Source organism: Erpetoichthys calabaricus, chromosome 13 (assembly GCF_900747795.2).
Source record: "Erpetoichthys calabaricus chromosome 13, fErpCal1.3, whole genome shotgun sequence".
NCBI classification, from domain to species: Eukaryota; Metazoa; Chordata; class Cladistia; order Polypteriformes; family Polypteridae; genus Erpetoichthys; species Erpetoichthys calabaricus.
This window is the reverse complement of record NC_041406.2, coordinates 60,275,638-60,297,095: the sequence shown is the minus strand read 5'-3', so window position 1 is coordinate 60,297,095 and position 21,458 is coordinate 60,275,638. Positions and strand designations below refer to the sequence as shown.

The window sequence follows — 21,458 nt, the reverse complement described above, 5'->3', positions numbered from 1 at the left end:
CCTATCAAAATGAACATTTTCAATTTTATTGATTTTGCTATGTAGATGAGTATATTTTCTGTAGTTGCATATACATCTTTTTGCTCTTAATAAAGTATGTGCCATATGGTGTAACACCACAGCTTTTCATTTATACTTTTGAAACACTAACATATTACATGCATTGTATGCATTTTAGTTTTATTAAGAAAGAAATTCAACATAGTGAAAATAACTCTGAGCGTATGAATGAAGTTTATACAAGTTTTTTTCTCCAAATATATTTTTACTTGCAAAGCATATAGCTGTTTGTTTTTGTTATGGCAAAATGTAGATTCCTGTCCTGACCTTTTCAAGGAAGTTTTTCATTAAAATATTTGTTGCAGAAAACTGCTAAATTAAAATCAAAATAAGCTCCAAGTTGCTGAAAATAAAAGTGATGCAAACATTAGACTTATTGGATCAGTAACAGAACTTGATGTGTATGACTTAAAAGGTTATTCAGTCTAAAGTAATCATTATCAAATCCACTAACAACTAATGAACACATAAAGTTGACAGATATCCCATTGATTGTACAAATATAGTAAGACATAGCATGTTTTATAATTAAAATGTCATGTACTGTTTTCCCAGATATGTGGTTTACAAATTTCTCTTTTAAATGGAATTTTAATTAAATTAATATTACTTAGGATAGAAAGTTGCTTCTAAATATTTGGAATAAAAAATAATATGGAATGTAATAAGGTAAATTGGTTTAATTTGTAATTTATAGGTATTGTTTATACATTATTAATAAAAGTTTTTATCATATTACTTTTGTTAAAAATGAAGGATTCTGGTGTTTCTAGTGCAATCTGTGTACGCTGAGTGCTTGCATTTTTCTCCGGTTCTCATTGTGCCTTTAAAATATGAAAATCAAATAGGTTAATACTGATGTGTAGGTAATGTTAATCTTATTTGTTCATATTGTTAATCATCTTAAGTAAATTTTTGGCAATTGAAAATTGGCCAGTGTTGGATTTGAAGCAAGTTTCTGGGAAAAATTATATTTCTTTTTAATTCTAAGTATTTTGTTTAAAGGGACAGCGATGTGTTGTATTTAGCCATGTTTGTAGGCACATCAGGAGTGTCAGTGCAATAAATTCTCTAACTTGTTTGGATACCTTATTGAAGATGGGTATGCGCTTGCATTTTTATAGGACAAATGTGATGACTTCTATGAAACATTAAATACCAGTGTATAATGATACGATGTACTGTAATAATGAAACTTTTCTTAATGTATACTTTAATTGCAAAATAATGCCTAAAGCTTGAGTATAATTTTTGTAAAATTTTAGAAATTTCTTTTTGTCCCATTTCAGGTTACTGAGAATCACGTCCATAAAGAAAAATGTTTAATTTTTTTGGTCTTCGTAAAGAAACTACTAAGAAGTTGACTCCAGAGAAGGAAACAGATGGATTTGTCTTAATTGGTAGGTTAATTTGAGTATTCGTCTGCGTACTATAATTGTACCAAATAAAGCAATGAACAATAAAAAGGCAAACAGAGTATAGTCTAAGTTATGTTCATTGTGAGTGACACAGAAATACCTTTAGGTGTCTAGGTGTCATGAGAGGATATGAAACATTAACTGAATTGTACAGTATGTTGAAGTAGAAGGCACTAAATGATTGCATAGATGTCACCTTTTAAACAATCGGTATAAAAGAAATATTTACAGACAGATTAAAAGTGCAAGATAGAAGGCATAGATTTAGAACATTGTTATTGTCTGAACTGTGGTATATGTACCAGTTAGTTGTGAAAATCCAGTATACATGTGTAGTACTTAACAGTATATCACATATGACATTGCTTTTTAAAGAAAATAATCTCTTTATTATAAACAGAAATCCTGGGATGAGACTTTCTCTGAGATAATTTCAACTCCCGCAAGAGATAATTTCTGGTTCCACGAGATGAGACTTGCTGCCAAGAGAAGTCCCGCCCTCCTCTCAAACATTTACAACCATGCCCACGGTCCAATCACTTCTTTTCGTGTGAATGCTATTGCTAGACACAGTTCCTGCGCTCTCAGCTCCAACAGGGTTCGGAAATAAAATACAAAGAGTAGAAGACAAAGTAGAATGTTGTAAAGAGGTTCAAAAACTTTGGCGCGATACACATGCAGAGCAGGTTAGAGATTCTGAAAGTACTTAAATTCGAAAGTCAAAAAAAACTGATAGTAAAGATCGCATTAACGCTAACAAATGGAAATTATTACTTGGTGAAATAATGGAACAGCGGAAAGAGATGGAATATATGGACATAGGTGATATGACAGAAGTATGTAGTTATTGTTCGGCTTTAAACTTTAAGTTGGAGACTTGTAGATCGTCTTAATTCGTGTTGCCATCAAGGAAAAGTAGCGTTTCTTCCTAATGAAGAGGCGTATCTGCGAAAATTAAAAGATTTGTTGTTTGGTGAAATTGAAGTCCACATACATGAGCGGCAGAGACACGAAGTGGCTGGCGTGCCCACGGTCCACTCACTTTCATTTTTGTGAATTCTATTGTCAGATACAGTTCCTGCACTCTCAGCTCCAAGCGGGGTCAGAAATAAAAGACAAAGAGTAGAAGACAAAGTAGAACGTCATAAAGAGGTTCAAACATGTTGGTGCGATACACATGCAGAGCAGGTTAGCGATAATGAAAGTACAAAAATTCGAAAGTCTCAAAAAAACGTTAGTAAAGATCACATTAGCGCAAACAAACGGAAATTAATACTCAGTGAAATAGCAGAATGGCGAAAAGAAATCGAATATATGGACACAGGTGATATGATAGAAGTATGTAGATATTGTTTGGCTTTAAACTTTAAGTCGGAGACTTGTAGATCGTCTAATTTGTGTTGCCATTAGGGAAAAGTAGTGTTTCTACCCAATGAAGAGGCCTATCCGCGAGAATTAAAAGATTTGTTGTTTGGTGAAAGTGAAATCCACATATGCAAGCTGCAGAGACGCGAAGTGGCTGGCACGTAACGGAGGCCAGGAGGTTGGTGAGTGAAGTGAGCTGGGGGCCGAAGCCCCCTACTTTATTATATTTTAATGAAGCAAGCTTTGTTAAACATAAAAATATTTATTAGAGGAAAAGACAAGATGAGGATATATAACTATGTCCAATTCAAAAGTTCCGTATTGATAGTTTAAAATCAAAAGAAAAAATGTAATATTTTTGGTTATTCTCTTTCTAAATGTTGCTTCTGTTGTTGATCTTTTTGTAAGGAACATTACCGGAACCATTTGATAAAGGACAGTGTAAGCAGTAATGTTAAACTGCATTAATACCCATCAAATAGAAGTATGTTTACTTGTTACTGGTGTCTAATAAAACATTTATTAATGTAACTGTACACCTGCATAATCCATAGCTTGAGCTTTCAGCAAGATAACCATTGCTCACTGTTAAGCAAGAAGCAAAGAACAAGCTGTACTACCTCAGACATTTTTTAAGTGTGAAAATTGAAACCAGGCTGTAAATTAATTTAAAGGCATGTGAGAAAAGCTAACATGGATTAAATATCGATTACGACTGCAGAATTTCTTCTGTATTTGTACAGTCTTTAATTGATCTTTATTTAACTATTAATTTAATGTGGGAAAATAGAATGCAGTGTAATTCAGTGAACATTATCTTTACACAACTCCTTTCACAGACCTTAAGGTGATTATGGAACGCAATAAAAAAAAAAGCCTAATCACCCTTATTTCAGAATAAATGTTTGATTAAACTAACTTTGTTATCTGTTTCTGTTCCCAGATCAAATTAATCAGTAGTAACTACTGTTATATTCTAATGCTAAGCCTAACCCTAATTCTGCATGGGAGGAATGCCAGGAGGAAACCCTTGCTGTGTTTAAAGAATGTTGGGGCAAGATTAAAGTTTGCCTGTGAGCACCTAGGCAAACACTAGAACTTGTAGAACAGTGTCTTTTGGATAGACTAGACAAAGAGTTATATGTCCATATACCACATTAGATCTCGAGAACCTGACACCATTTGTAAACCACGGTGGTAGAAATGTTATGGTTTGGAACTGGTTTGTAGCATCAGGGTCTGGGCAGCTCATTATCATGGGATCATTTTGAATTCTTCATTGAACAAGAGGGTGCCTGAGAATAATGTGAGACTATCTGACAGAAGAGTAAAGCTCAACCAATAGTGTACAAATGTTGCAGCCTGACATGACATTAAAAATACCACTTAGTCCACCAAGCGATGGTCGAAAAGGAGAGTTCTATAATGGCCAAGTCAAACCCCAGAGATGCTGTGCTGAGGGATTTGAAACGTACTGTACATGCAAGACACCCCTCAAGCATATCTGAAAGATTTCTACCTGGAGAATTGAGAAACATTTTCTACCAGTCAATGTCGGCGACTGGTAGACAGTTAATGGAATCACCTACGTGAAGTTGATTCTGCCAAAAGAGGCAATAGTGTTAGTCTTTTTCATTAAATAAATTATTGCAAGGTGAACTGTTAATTTCCTTTTTCTTCAGTTACATAACCAGTATACTGTTTAAATGAAGATCAAATCTTGATATATCCACATATGTTAAAACATTATAATGGGGTGTACTTACTTTTTCACTTGGCAGTGCATTGAGTTTGATAGTTCTTTAGCAGAACCTAAAAAAAGATGATGGTTTTATAGGCATATGTTACCCTTGTTAAACTGCTTCACTAGCAATTTTCTGTAATTCAAAAAGGCTTTACACTTTACCTGTCCTGTTCAGGGCTGCAGTGGCAAAAGTAGTACATGTTACCATATGTTTCTTTGTTTTTGTTTAAATTTTTAAACATTTATTATAAAGAGCAAAATGGTGATTCCTGATTGCCTTGAGCTGCTCAACAGCTCAATTTTTTTCAAAACCTTCCTTTAACAATAGATTTTAGTAGTAGAATTGCTGGCAGTAAAATAGTAAGTCACATGTCAGTTTTTTCTATGAAGTATGTGTATGGCTTCAAAGTTTCCTTACAAGAATGGATAAATAGGAAGAAGTATTGCTAGTATTTTTATAAAGAAACACAAAGTCACATTTCATATCATACTGCATGTAGATGATTGTTTTATTTAGTGTTTTTATTTGAAATCAAAAGCATTTTTAATTGTATCATCAATTCAGATCCACTCCTAGTATAAGAATTCACCAAAGGCAAAAACTGACATGAGACAATAGTTTTTATAGTTGGTTATCCCCTTCAAAATTGGTGCTTCCCTACTTAATAACCCTAAAGTTACTAACTAGATAGTCAATATAAGGAGTAGATGCTTAGTGTAAAATGTTCAAGTACAGTGCCATGAAAAGTATTTGCTGCAATCCTGACTTCCTCAAGTACTTGATATTTTTGCAGTGAATGTGCACACTGACTTGATTCAGACAAAATTTAATATTAGAAAAAGGACACCAGAGAGAACAATTGACGTGTTTTTTATTTTTGTACTGAAATAGCAAAGTTATATAGCACGTACTGGCACATATTGGCCATCATATATATCAATATAATGCTGTAGAAAAATGCAAAAGATATTCAATTTTGAGTGTTCTTTTGTACATAGTATGGTCAATGGCCTGGGTCTTTAACTGAGTATTATTTCTGACAGTTTAATTTGTTCTTACTTGAATGTAATGTTTAACCATACAGTTGAAAAATTATTGCTTACAAAGCACTGTAAACAATTGCTTCATCAGTGTAAGAAAGGCACTATATAAATAAAATATATTATTATTATAATTATTAAGTATTGTTACTTGGCTCTAAGACCAAATTAATCTTGGCACAATATTTTAAGAAATATGTATTGCTTAAAATGTGTTATTTATGATTTTACTTAAAGTCAATAGATAGACAACTCTGTTATAAGTGCTGTATCTGGGTCATGTCACACCCAGCTCTGGGCAGACATATGGTAGGAAGTACAGGTCCCAATGCATTGCTATTCATTTTACCTCTTTTGCAGCTAGGCTGAGAACCACAGAGTTTTAGGTTTGTTTATGGTGGACTGAACAGTGGCAGTCTTAACCTGTTATACTTAGTCTGTATCCATTTTCAATCCACACATATTATTACTTGTTAAAGTATCAGTCCCTATTTTATGATGTTTTATTGTTAAATAGTGTCTCCAGAAACCAAACTACATTGTAATATTGTAGTGTGAATGATCAAATGATCTGGCAACTAGTTTCAACAGTGGGATTTGAAGTCATCACAAAAACCAGTACAAGTAGGAGTAACCAGGAAAAACAAGAAGATGATAATAAATTAATTGCTCACATAAAAATTAATTTAGCTCTGGAAAAAAATGAAGCAGATATTTATGCTTTTTTTTGTTTGTTTGTTTGTTTTTCAGATGTGTTGCATGATAATTGACTTAGAATGGGAACTTAATTCCTGCTTACAAATAATTAAATGTGATAGTTGTACATTTATGAAATATATTAAAAGATTAAATTTTGTTCTAAAGTGAAGGATATTTTAGAAATTAAAAAAAAAAAACTAGCCCACTCTTGCACTTTATAATGGAGGTGAAGAGTATGAAAGTCCCTTAGAACTTTACAGAATACGTCCATTTTGAAGTAGCAAAGGTTTCAATTTACGAAAATGTGCGTTCCATGCTTCTGAGGCATACTTGTGACAACAAAAGTAAACTAGAAATAATAAATTTTATCACAGATTTTTGGACCTATATTCTCAAGGTATTATACATAACAATTAATCTTAACTAAACTGATTGCACTACATTGTATTTTTAATAACCGTTGGATTTTAGAAAGAGCCAAGCCACTTTTTCTGTGTTTTCCATGGTGTGTCTTGATCTTACATGATTAAAAAAAAAAAAAGTAAAAAATGCTGTGTGTGCAGTAGAATGGATTAAAGCAACACAAACCAGTTATCATGTATCTTTTTAATTCATTATGAGTCGCTCTTGCTGAAGATTTAGAAACAAAAGAATTTTGCTTGACAGCTTTCTCTGTGGACTTAGGTGCAAAGCTGTCTTTGCAACAAACTGGTCATCGCTGAGACTGATGTGGCCATAACATCAGAGGCAGTATTCTATAAGAATGGATCATTGGATGCAAGATATTGAAGTCAGGAGTTAATAATAATAATAATAATGAATAATACTATTGGGTGGCAAGAAGGCACAGTGATAATGGTGCTGTTTCACAGTGAAGGAGACTGGGGTTTGTATCTCTGTGGAATTTGCATGTTTTTAGATAGAACTTTATTTGTCCCCACTTCCTCCCACAGTTCTGACACATTCAGGTTAGTTGGACTGGCGTTACTGAAGTGTCCCGGTTGTATGTATTCACCCTGTGATGAACTGGCAGCTGTCTAGGGATTGTTCCTGCTTTGCGTATGACGCTTGTAGGCTAGACCTGCCTCGTGATGCTGCTCTGGATAAGCAGGTTAGAAAGGTGGATGCATTTATTCTAATGGCAAGGAGCAAAGTTTATACATTTATTTTGAGCAGGGCACAAATAAACTGTGCCTGATTGTTCACTAGAGTATTTGATAACTGACTCTTGATATCAATTTAAATTGATTGAGTTCAATTTTGGGGCAATCATCTATTCAATAAATGAAGTTTACATGTTAGCTGACAGTGCAAATTAAACAAGAAGCATCAGGTTTCTGTTTTTGTATCTCTCACAGAATTTCCTTTATATTTTGTTACAGCGCATTCAAAATTAGATCAAATTCAATGTAAGAATGTTCAGTAATGTTAAAAATAAGATCAGGGTCAAATACTTTTTTTTTTAAAAAACGCTTTTTTTTGTATAAATTTGTATTTTTATTTATACTGTATGTACTGTATATTCCTGACTCCATCTGTACTTATGGAAAAAATAAAATCCACCAGAACGTTTTTGCATTAGTGTTTATTATCCTTTCATGTATAATAAGGTGCTGTAACCGTTACTGTTTATTATCCTAAGTAAACTAAATTGTGGCCAGTGATCATCAGAGTAATTACAATAATGTTATTTTAGTGGTGTAATTCAAAATGGTGCTTCTTAGCAGAGTCAAATAAATTGAAAATATACAGATGAAATTCTCCATCAAAAGGAGTTGCTAATGTCATGTGTTTTTTGTAGTGGATCTGCTAAAAATGTTAGTGTTTTGAGCTACATTTTCATTATGATATCTTTGTTTACTCTGTGGATTATTATATGCAAGTGGTGAAATACTGTATTTTGAGAGATGTTTTAGTATTTATGTAGCCATGACATAATTGCCTCATACCAATATTAAAGATCTTCCATGCGAGACATGCTATGTTTTCATAGTATGCATTTGTCGAATATTTACAATATAGTATGTGGATTAATTTTATTGTGCTTCATTTGCTTCACAGTGCCCTTCTACTGCAGTATGTGACATACTGTATTTCTGTTTGTTCTCAGTAAAAATAAATCAATAAATAAATAAATCTCAGGCCAGGACCATTGCTTTGATTTTACAGGATTCAATCATTTTTACATCGTTTAGAATTTAAAAATCTTTTTGCATTGAAAGTTTGCCTCAGTTTTTGATCATCCTTTCAAAAATAGATATATCTCTGAGAATCAGCCTTTGATTGTCTGTCTGGGAGAGTTCCTCCTTTTCAAAACATTTCTGAATTTTTATTCTAGTGGTTTTAGTGCTTAAGGAGTCAGTATTTTATCCTCGTATGTAAAAACATTCATAGCGTAACTGCATTGCATTAGGTTTAAATTAAAATGCAAGTTATGCTTATTCTCAAAAGAACATTGAGTAAACCTGGAGGTAACTGGATGTAATGTGTGTGTGTGTATATATATATATATATATATATATATATATATATATATATAATCGGCTTCCTGACTGAATGAGGTTTTTCACTTTAAGGAAAAACATTTTCTACTGTGTTTTGTTGAAATCTTGGCTGCTGCAAAAATAGATTCATAGATATATTTAGTTATATCCTCCTTAAGAAAATCCTGTTATAGAAAAAATGTAGTTATATCCATCTTAAGAAATCCTTTTTACAGTAAAGTTTTAAAACCTTGTGCTTCAGGTTACATGTATTATATCTGAAGCAACTGAATGATAAATGAATATCGCTATTCTTAAGCATTTTCTTTTAAACTGGGAAGGAATCACAATAGAAACACAACCAAAAACAAAACAATTTAAATCATGGCAAAAGTGTAGTTAAAATCCTCATTGCCCAACTTTGTTTTTTTATGGCTTTGAAATTTGCAATGCTAATGAGTGAACCACCAAACCTGTTATATTCTTAACATATCCAGTTCTTCAAGAATAAGAATGTGAGAGGAACAGCTCCAATATTTTATATGAAAAATTGTGGCAAATTTTCTTCTTTCACAAAACATCACATTTTTTTCCTTGTACTTATCACAACCCACCTCAGTATTTCTACAACAGGATTTACCAGAAAAATTTTAATCCAAAAAGAACAGCTCAACATGGATGTCTTATTACCATAAATGTACAGTTAAGATGAAGAACATGAAAGAAAAAGCACACTCATTATGGCATTGGCTACAAAATGGCTCATCAAGCACATGTTCCAGGTATTTTTTACAGCAGGAATGTAAATACTTGTACCTTTTCAATTCCTCTGTATAAAGAGCATGAGATTCTACAGTAGAATTATTCAACTGAATTTTATTAAAAATACATTAGAGGATTTGTATGGGATGTTAGAGATTTACCTTAAATATTTTCATTTTTATAATTTTTTTTTTTGGCGGTTGATTATTTGTATGCTGCACTGTGCTATTTTCAAATTAAGGGGCTGATGCTGACTTTAAATTGACCTAGTTTTGAGTGTGTGCATTTGGGTGGCTTATAATTCACATTCTTTTCTGGTTTTGTTCATGCTTTACACTATTTGCTGCTAACCATTGTGCACTTACATACTGACTGACATTACATTAGGTTAAGTATCTAACTTGAAATACATTTGTATTTTTTAGGTGAAACTGCAGATGAACAACATGAAAAGATGACAAACACAAATATTGTTCAACAAGAAACAAATACACCTTCATGGGTAAATATGAAATCCCATTAATTCTTTGGGTTTTAGGCAACATATATTGTAATTTAGTAGAATAATATATTATATTATTGCACCTAACTTTTTAAATGAAAGAAAAAAATGAATGTGCTTCCGGTAATTGTGACATTCATTTTACTTTTACCATTCACACTAGATGACTATCCAGTTACCAAATATGTAACAATACATATTAATCAAAGATAAGTTTACTTTTAAAACCTTTCTGTGTACATTGTTTAGGTGGCAAATAAACAGAAGTTAAATAACAGAAATGATAACTGCTAGTTATAACATATGTAAATTTAATAAGGCTTATTTATTAGCACTGTTTAGAATTCGGTAATTTGATGCAGCACCTGTGAACCTAAACAATTGTGCATATTTAGTAGACAGTGCAGCAGTTGTGATGATTTAGTAGACAGTGCAGCAGCATAAATTTGGTTATACTTGTAGGTAGGCATTTTATGGACTTCAAAATTAGACTCAATAAAAAAAATGCTCTTGTTAGGTACAGTGGCTGACAATCATGAAATTGTAAATTTAAAATATTATTTTAAAAATGGCTGTTTCTCATCTCTAGAGTCCCATGTTTTAAGTCCCAACTCAAGCACAGCATGTATAGAGTTTATGCATTCTCCCTTTCTTTGTTTAGGCTTTTCTCCATGTACGCTGGTTTACCTTCCATATCCCAAAGACATACAGTATGTAGAGGGCCATTTTGTGAATCTGAAATAGTCTTGTAATTATGAGTCTAATAGGTGTGCCCGTAGCTGTCCTCCGTATTGGATTGGCATGTTGTCCAGGGTTTCTTCCCCCCTTTGTCCAGTTTTGCTGAGATATGCAATGGCTTCCTGCGGACAGGGACAAGTTGGTTAGAAAATGGTTGGATGATTAATTAAAACTGGAATAAACCTCTAGATGGAGAAGCAGTTGAGGAACAATGAGCTCACTGTTTGTTTTAAACTGCCTTATAAAATTCAGAATAATTTAAAAGAAATAGAAGGAATATGTTACTGTGACAGATAGGGGATGCTGTCTCCCCTTGAATCCTCAGATCAGATGCCAGCCATCAGATAAAAGTCCAAATGTTGACTTTATTATAATAATAATGTGCGCAAGCACCTCCACCTCCATTATACTTAATAATAAACTCAATACAATAATCAATAATAACACCAATAATCACAATCCTCCACACTTCCCAGCAGCTCAGTCACCCTTCCTCCCAACTCAGTTCAGTCTGCTGGGGTTTAAAGTCTCTGACCCGGAAGTATTTCTTCTCCGGGTCATCAACACATCTTCTTTTATCAATCATCCCGGAAGTACTGCGGGCTTCCGTCCTCGTGACCTCGAAGTACTTCCGGGTTGATGTCCTCATAATATCCCCCTGGATCTTGGTGAGCACCCCCTGGCGGCCCCCACTGTACCCAACAGGGCTGAGCATACGGACTCCATGTCCCATGCTGCCCTGCGGGAATCTGAGGAGCCATTTCCATCCAGGGGAGCTACCATCTAGCGTTCCGGGGGATGTAGTGTCTTGAAACGGCTGACGTGCCGGCTGTCCCTCACATACCAAAAACATTTTCTCAGTAAATGAAAGAGGAGATGAGAACCAATAAATGAAGAAATAAACAGTTCTTTAACATCTTTAAGGCAAATGATTATAGCATGAACTATAAGATCAAGATATGAGAGTATAAACATTAAAAAGAAAATTTTAATTCCAAAAGACAGCTAGAGAAAATACAGGTAATAATCCAAAGTTCTTTCAGTACTTTCACTATGCCAAAAAACCTATTAGCTAATAGAAATGCATTAATTAAAAAGCACATCATATACAGTATTTAGTCCTCATAATGGATTATTATGAACTAGTAAGCCCGCGATTCGCCAGCAAATCGAATATCCAAGAATGGCAATCAGTTTCTGTTCTGTCCGATATCTGGATGGATGACATATCATGGAGGGTGAGTGCGTCTGGGGAAATGTCATTTAATTACATACGCATATCTGTAGTAAAGCGGTGTCGTTTTGTGGAGACGTGATTCCGTTGCCTTTGCTGACACCGACCGCTGGCAGAGTGGAGCACAGCAAGTTCAGCCCTGCGTCCATATCCGGTTTACGCCGTGTAGTTTGGACGTCTGGGGATTCCATACTGTAATACTGTAATGTGATTCACATATGCGCTGAATCCTCTCGTTTTTGTTTTCTCTATCATGGAGGGTGGGTGCGTCTGGGGAAATGTCATTTAATTACATACGCATATCTGTAGTAAAGCGGTCTCGTTTTGTGGAGACGTGATTCCGTTGCCTTTGCTGACACCGACCGCTGGCAGAGTGGAGCACAGCAAGTTCAGCCCTGCGTCCATATCCGGTTTATGCCATGTGATGCGTTGCAGTGCGCGTGCGCCTCGATGCGCCCAGCGTCCATATCCGGTTTACAACCTTCGGTTAGTAAGATGGATGAATGGTAATTTAAAATGTTTTCATTAAAATGCACATCATGTAATTGAATTGCATGATTGAATAATATTACTTTCATAAGTAAACTCTGAGGTAGTACAAAATACAAATATATCAATTGCAGTAGGTACTCTAGTTAACACTTAGTTCAAATAAAATGTGCAATACACACCTGATCTTCATAGAGGATTTTCTTCTAATGTCATTTTTATTGTTAGGAAATGTGTGAATGTAAGAAATTATTTAAAAAAAATATTTAGGTTTATGTAATACTAGCAAAATACCCGCGCTTCGCAGCGGAGAAGTAGTGTGTTAAAGAGGTTATGAAAAAAAAAAGGAAACATTTTAAAAATAACGTAACATTGTCAATGTAATTGTGTTGTCATTGTTATGAGTGTTGCTGTCTTTTATATATATAATATACACACACACACATAAACATATATATACATATACATATATATACATATCTACATATACACATATCTACATATATATATACATATAAACATCCACATATATATATATATATATATATATATATATACACGTATCAACATATATATACACACATACATAAACACACACATATACATACACACACACACACACACACACACACATTATATATATATTGTGGAGGATTGCCGGCTTTCCAGTCCGGCCCTCACCCCCAGGCCGCTAGGAGGAGCCCTCCGGACAGCATATTGGTGCCCCGAGTTCCGGCAGGGCCTCATGGACTCTGTAGTTTCTATACACAGCCCTGCTGGATACCTTGGGGGCCGCCAGGAGTCGCTGTGAAGGGGCTAGTGGACTCTTACATGCCCTATAACCCGGGAGTGCGTCACAGTCACGTGACTGGAGGAAGCGACGTTCTCCCGGGATGAAGAAAAGGACTGTTTGCCCTGACCCGGAAGGAAAACGGACTTGTGGGTTTGGCTATGGAACCTTTTCCGGGTCAGGGGCTATAAAAGGACTCTGGGTAAGCCCAGACACTGAGCTGAGCTGGGAGGAAGGTGGGCTAAGTGTCTGGGAGTGGAGGATTGTTTATTGTAGAGAGGATTATTGTGTATATGAGTGTGGTGAGGAGAGTGCTTGGTGCACTGTACAATAATAAAAAGAATTATAGTTGTACTTTTACCTCGTGTCAAGAGTGGTACCTGAGGGTTCGAGAGGTGGCTCAACGCTACATCTGCTACAATATATATATATATATATATATATATATACACACACAGACACATATATATACATAAATATTTACATATCTACATATATACACATCTACATATATATACACATATATATACATATGTACATATATATATATATATATATATATATATATATATATATATATATATATATATATATATATATATCTAGACATACATAGATTGACACATATATATATACATATCTACATATATATATATATATGTAATTGTGTTGTCATTGTTATGAGTGTTGCTGTCATATATATATATATATATATATATATATATATATAGCAAAATACCCGCGCTTCGCAGCGGAGAAGTAGTGTGTTAAAGAGGTTATGTAAACATATATATATAGATATACATATATACACATATATACATATCTACATATACAGATATCTACATATAGCAAAATACCCGCGCTTCGCAGCGGAGAAGTAGTGTGTTAAAGAGGTTATGTAACTATATATATATACATAAACATATATACATATATATACATATCTACATATACACATATCTACATATACATATATATATACATATACACATCCACATATACATATATATATATATATATATATACATATACAAATTTACATATCTACATATATATATATATATATATAGATATAAATATAGACATACATACATTCACATATATATATATATATATATATATATATATATATATATATATATATATATACTGTATATATACATATCTACTTATTGGCTCCTGTATTTAGGATATAGCGGGTTGGATAATGGATGGATGGACATCTGTATGCATAGCCCTATTTGCCCGTTTTCATTTTTTTTCTTTCTTCAGTAATATTTCAGTAAACCCGGAGCTTGTCAGTTCAAATCCTGGTACTGACACCACTGTGTGACCCTGAGGAAGTCACTTCACCTGCCTGTGCTGCAAAAAACAAAAGTAATGTAACAATTTGTACCTCAGATGTTGCAAGTTGCTGGAATAAAGGCATAAGTAAAATAGATAAATATGTATTATACACATAGGAACTATTCATTTATTTTCAGTTAAGTCATCTGCAGCAAACTTTTATAAATGAGGGTTTCTCATTTTTAGATAGTGCAAACTGTTTCTTCTTCATTGATGTTTTCTCTTGGAGAGCTTTTTTCATTTCATTGAAAATTAAAGCAGCAGCTGCCAAAATATGTAGCTTTCTTATTAATTTTTCAACATTGTGTAAAATAAATTTATAAAGTAACATAAAAGGTTTAAATACTGGTTATCCTTTTACACTAAAATATTACTAAAGAGACACAAAAAAAGTAAAATGGATATGTTCTTTTTCTTTAAGGAGATTAAATATTACTGAAGAAAGAAAAAAAAAAATTAAACAGCCAAATGGGGCTATGCATACGAACTTAAAAGGTTTAAATAAAACAGAAATATATATTTTATTTTTACTTGCTTAACTTGTGGAGGGTGTATCTTGTAGCAAAGCCCTAACTTTTTTCGTGAAAGCCCATTTCAGTCAATAAGTCTTAAAAAAAGGTGTAAAGATATTGACAATAAGCTAAGCAAACCCAGGAAGACATGGAATCGTTTAAATCAAGTATCATTACATCTTCCTTTCTTAGAGAGAAGTAAGGCAGTACTTATAAGCTTACATATTTATATATAGACATACATACATATATATATATATATATATATATATATATATATATATATATATATATATATATATATCTATATCCGAAGCCGTGCAAGCACACTCTTGAGAATGCAACGTATATTTGTACAGAAGAAAAGCAATCTTGCCTCAAATGAATGGCAACCTTTTGTAGGTCTATGAACTTAATTTAAACTTTAGGTTTACACGGTGCTTTCTTTTCCGAAGTACCTGCACTCATGAATATGTCTGTATGTGTCAGTCGGTCAAATCCACGCGCTTCGCACCGGTGAAGTACCGCTTTTAAATTTTTATTAAGAAGAAAACAAAACCTTTTTAAATTGAGGGAAAATATACTAATAACAGTTTGTTAAGGATCTGTTTTTTTGTGAAGCTGCCTTGACTCAAGTGATCACTTCGACCTGACTTGGTGGCCAACTATAAGCGTTACCTGGTAGGTAACCACCCCTACAATCAGATTGTGAATCAGACTACGAATGCCGTGAATGTAATTACCCCGATCTACATGTTGTCAAATAAACGAACCACACGCCGTGGCGTGGAATGTAATTACCCCGATCTACATGTTGTCAAATAAACGAACCACACGCCGTGGCGCAATTTTAGGGGCTTTGCCTGTAGCGCTGACGTCCGAGGTTCGATTCCCGTAAGGGAGTGAAGTGAGTGGCTGGTTACCTACCAGGTAACGCTTATGGTTGGCCAGCAAGTGAGGTAACATCAGCCACGGTGCCTTCAGTTGTGAGAAGCAGATCATAGAATGGTTGAAAATAGTTTACTGTCAAATAATGCAAAGAGTACGCGACACGTCTTTCCCCCTTATTCTTGGCTCATCAGGCGTACACACTCACTGCACTTGCTTACGGTAATCGAACCTCGGACGTCAGCGCTAGAGGGGCTTAGCAGCGGTGAAGTATTGCTTTTAAATTTTAGTTAAGAACAAAAGAAAACCTCAGAGGTTCGATTCCCGTAAGGGAGTGAAGTGAGTGGCTGGTTACCTACCAGGTAACGCTAATAGTTGGCCAGCAAGTGACGTAACATCAGCCGCGGTGCCTTCAGTTGTGAGAAGCAGATCATAGAATGATTGAAAATAGTTTTGCATTTACCTTTTTAGTAAAAGGCGAGCTTTTAAGCCTGAGAAATCACCCCATAAATGCACACGTTTAATTGCACATGTGTTAATATGTATGCTTACACAGTATTAAAAGACAGTGAACGTCATTTACCTTTGTTCCCGCGTTTGATAAAAGGCAAGCTTTTAAGCCTGAGAAATCACCCCGTAAATGCACACGTTTAATTGCACATGTGTTAATATGTATGCTTACATAGTATTAAAAGACACTCAAAAATTAACGTCATTTACCTTCGTTCCCGCGTTTGACTCGTGTTGTAAATCTCTTCCTTGTTTTTAGTTCACGTGATTACGTAGGAGGCGTGATGACGCGATACGTGATTCTGCCTCCTCCATTAGAGTATATGGACAAAAAACATGTTCCAGTTATGACCATTACGCGTAGAATTTCGAAATGAAACCTGCCTAACTTTTGTAAGTAAGCTGTAAGGAATGAGCCTGCCAAATTTCAGCCTTCCACCTACACGGGAAGTTCGAGAATTAGTGATGAGTCAGTCAGTCAGTCAGTGAGTCAGTGAGGGCTTTGCCTTTTATTAATATGTATAGATTTAGAATGTCCAACATTTTTCATAAAATATAATATTGCTTTCTTTTGCTTGGTATTGCTGTGGTATGTGTTTTGTGGAACAGCACACAGTTCAGGGTCAGGTATAATTTACAAGAGAATGGTATAACTAAAAGAATGCTAATGTATTTAATGCAAGATGAATAACATGCTATGGTGTATAGCATATTTTTCTTATCATATTCAATAAGTACTTGTTCTGTGTATACTTTTTGTTATCATTGTTTTTTTCACCGTTTTAAGATTAAGCAGCATTTAGAGTAGTATACTCTCTGTGGGCAGCACAGTGATGCAGTTGGTGGAACTGTTACTCCAGTGATCCAGCGTTCTTGGTTTGAATTTTATTCCCATCAGTTTTCTGTGTGGAGTCTGCACATTCTCTCCATATGTATGTGAGCTTTTCCAGGTACTCTGATTTTATTTCCACATTCCGAAGATATGTGTTAACTGGTGATTCCCGATTGAGTCCTTTATGAATGTGAGTGTGGCTTCTGTGAATAAGAAGTAGATTTAAGTGTGTTTAAAAATTATTTAATTTCAGCAAAAACTTAGCAGTATTTTCATATAAACAAAGTATAGTGAAATTGTTAATTTCATATCTGACCAACATACATGTTGCCACTCTGTTACCATGATTAAAAAAAAAAAAGAATTATTAAAATACATTACTTATTTTTTCCTCATTAGTGTGTCTTTGTAAAGTGCCTTTCAATAAAACAAATGAAATTAAAATGAACAACTTTGATTATATGAACCTGTTGTTTTTTTCTATGACTTTATTTATGATCTGTCAGAGTTAATTTACGGATCAACCCCAGAGTGTGTGTTTGAGATCAGTCCACATTGTTACATAAAGCCTATAGTTTACATTTTGTAGCCTGCAACTACATTTGTCTAAAATCATGGCAGTAATTCTTTTTTATTAATGTTGGGCACACACTGCTTATTTTTGCATTTTTCACAAATGATGCACTTTAGTGATTAGTTGTTTGTGAAAAAGATCAACAATACAGGTAATGTTTCAACAGGACTGTAGAATTCACTTGCTTACTTCAGCTGACAGCACCAAAATTATGTAAAGTTCACTGGGATGTATGGCTATTGGATTAGCAGCTAGTGCTACTCAGCTGGATGAATGTGACTGTGCCCCACAACCCCAAGACACATATTGGTCTCTGGAGTAGCAGAATGCTGAGTGTATAGAATTAAACTTTTCAGTTCTATTTTAAATATTAAAACTGTAAATCTGCATGCAACTGTCCATGGAAGGAAACCAAAAATTTCTGAATAAACCCACACAAATGTGGGGATCAAACGAAGTTGGGAAATCAAAATGGTAATGGAAGTGCTGTCTGTGTGTGTGTGTGGACCACAGCTGATGTACTGGTTACTCAGCTTGTGTCCCTCCACTATGCAGACTACAAAAACAGTTAGCTTTGTAATGATCAATTTGTCTTTCAACCAGTTAATGAATGCTCTTCCATTTCTGTTTCTACCTATCTTTTTTGTAAATGATCATTTGCTGTCACCTTTATAATTGGGGAAAGGCGTATAATGAAGCTGTTCCCGATAGAAGCACCTAGGAGGTGGTATTAGTCCAATATATGTACCACTGAATAGCATTTAGGAATTACTTAAAATACCTGAGTCATAACAAGTCGCCATATGAGAGAGTTGTGCTCTGTTGTTACTAGTACTCCAAAGAATATTGCAACAACCATTTGAAATCAAGGTAATAATGTTCCTGAAATAAATGCCACTGATTCCTACCTAGTGGTTGAAACATAAGATTGCCCCACTGTATGTACTGTTATTCAAGGATAACATAATTTGCTGAAATTATACCAAAATTGTGACAGAATTGTATCTCTCGGATACATTTTTGTGTTTTTATTCAACACACAGCACATCTTAGCATCAGAATAAATGAAATCCTTGTTAGATATATTTGGGCACATTACAGCTACAGCATCTCTGTGGTGTATATAATGTCTAGTGTATTAGTACCTAAGACCATAATTATCAAATGGATGTCTTTATGTATAAAACAAATCTATTTGAATTATAGATTTACTGCATACAAGGGGCACCCATTGCTGTTTATAGTTATGCATTAGTCACATGCTCCTTCTTCCACACATTTGTGACCCACTAATCTGACACAGCTCACATCCCACAACACTTAGGAGTGTTTACTTGTTGAAGCATTTGTGATCTAAACATAAAAAACTTGCAAACAGGAAATGCTCGGATTAAAAAATATAATAAAAAAAACAAAAAACTTTGAAGTGGCAAAGAAAATAGGCGGGAATGCATACAGTAAAATGGCTTAAATGAAATGTGAAGAAGAAAACCCAAAATACAGTAATTATTGAATTAGTAAAGAAAATGAAGTCTTAAAAATAAACAAGGAGGAAAGTAATTAGACAGAACTGTTTAATAAGAGGAATAAAAAATTATTGAATTTCACAAGTATATCACCGTAACCTCAATGGGGAAGGACAGCAAATTTAAACTTTACCATTCCATGAAAAATATTTTAATTTTATATTATTTTAAATGTTATAAAATAATTAAAAGTTACAATAATTATGAATATTAAATTTATAAATATTTAAACAAAAGTAGAAAAATATACTATCACATTCCAAGATGTTGTCCTCTTGATTGAAAAGTGGAATACAGTCCAACGGAAAGAAGCACACAGTTTCTATTTTCACTTACCTAAGGATGTGCTGAATCAGATCTTCACTTCAGCTAAACATATATTAAAGTATAATTTACTTTTATTTTTTTTCTGACATCTTGTTGTATCACAAATAGATTTATTGTTGTTGAGTTGTTTTTAAAAGTAGATTTTTCAGACAACAGCATATTATTTTAAAATTATTACTGTAGTTTCAAATTAACCCGATATTTCAATATTTATTGTATGTACTATGGACTTTTTAAATGGCATATCATACTACTGTAAACAAAACTGATTCTGTATGTTTAGTCTTGGAAACATGGAAAAGCTTTCACTGGGGGCCATGCATTTTAACATATCCTGAATCCCTCATATATTTTACTAAGGCCAGGTTTACAGAGAGTAGCTAGTAGAATGAAGTTTTCAGAACTACCCCCAATAGTAAATTAGAAATTATCAAAAATTACAATAAAACACATTACTATTATTACCACCATTCATTATTTAAGGAGACTTACAAAAAATTATAATATGTATAATTTGAGGAATTAGCCAGTACAAAGTTGACAAGCAAAACAGAGTAAAATTGAAAGATTAGCACAAAATGTTCAGCAATTTTGTTAGTCCCAAGGCTAGATGAAAAACTAAAATTCAGAAAGCCAAGTGTTAAGTGAGTTAAGTGAGCGGAAGATGAACTGATCAACAAAAGGCCTAAAGTTAAAGATGAAACATCTCTTTTAATGTTTTAAGCAAGATTGCATTTTTATTTCCATTATTCACAGGTGCAAATACCAAAAAAATTAAAAGTGCCAGAAGCAAAAATTTGGGCACCCGACATGGTCAGTACTTAGTAACACCCTCTTTGGCAAGTATCACATCTTATAAAATGCATTTTGTAGCCAGCTAAGAGTCTTTCAATTCTTACTTGAGGTATTTACGGTCATTCGTCCTTGCAGAAGACTTCTAATTCTGAAAGATTCTTAGGTCATCTTGCATTCATTGATCATTTGAGATATATCTACAGATTTTCAAGGATGTTTAGGTCATGGGACTTTGAGAGCCATGACAAAACTGTCAGCCTGTGCTTCTTGAGGTATTCCATTGTAGATTTTGAGGTGTGTTTCGGATCATAGTCTTGTTGTAGGATGCATCCACTTTTTAACTTCAACTTTTTTTTTTTTTTTTACAGATAGTGTGATGTTTGCTTTCAGTATTTGCTGGTGTTTATTTTAATCAGTTCTTCCCAATACCAGTGACATGTTCCGTGTGCTACTGGCTGCAACACAATCCTAAAGCATGATCGATCCACCCCCATCCTTAATAGTTGGAAACATATTATGTTCCTGGAATTTGCCACCTTTTTTTTTTTTCTCCAAACATACCTTTGCATACAGTGGAACAGTGCACCATCACTCCAGAGTCTGCTAATTTTTCCTGAATTTTTTTTGCAGTCAAACTGGAGTTTTTAGTTGCCTTTCTAGCAATCTAATAAGCAGTTCTTTCAGAACGTTTTCTTTCTCTTTCATACCTCAACTTGACTTCCGCTGTTCCTGTTAACTGACATTTCTTAATAGCATTACGAAGTGAGGAAATAGCTACCTGAAAACGCTTTTCTGTCTTCTTGTAGTATTCTCCTGAGC

At 34.0% G+C, this 21,458-nt stretch overlaps 1 protein-coding gene across 2 annotated transcripts in view; it reads left to right on the top strand.

Moving 5' to 3' along the window:
* umad1 (UBAP1-MVB12-associated (UMA) domain containing 1) overlaps positions 1-21,458 on the top strand; it is a 43,119-nt gene that overhangs the window by 1,561 nt on the left and 20,100 nt on the right. For both annotated transcript variants that reach the window (XM_028817043.2, XM_028817042.2), the window contains 2 exons: positions 1,350-1,460; positions 9,998-10,074. In XM_028817043.2, the coding sequence (XP_028672876.1) occupies positions 1,379-1,460; positions 9,998-10,074 (159 nt within the window). In that variant the 5' untranslated portion in view covers positions 1,350-1,378. The remainder of the gene's footprint in view (positions 1-1,349; positions 1,461-9,997; positions 10,075-21,458) is intronic.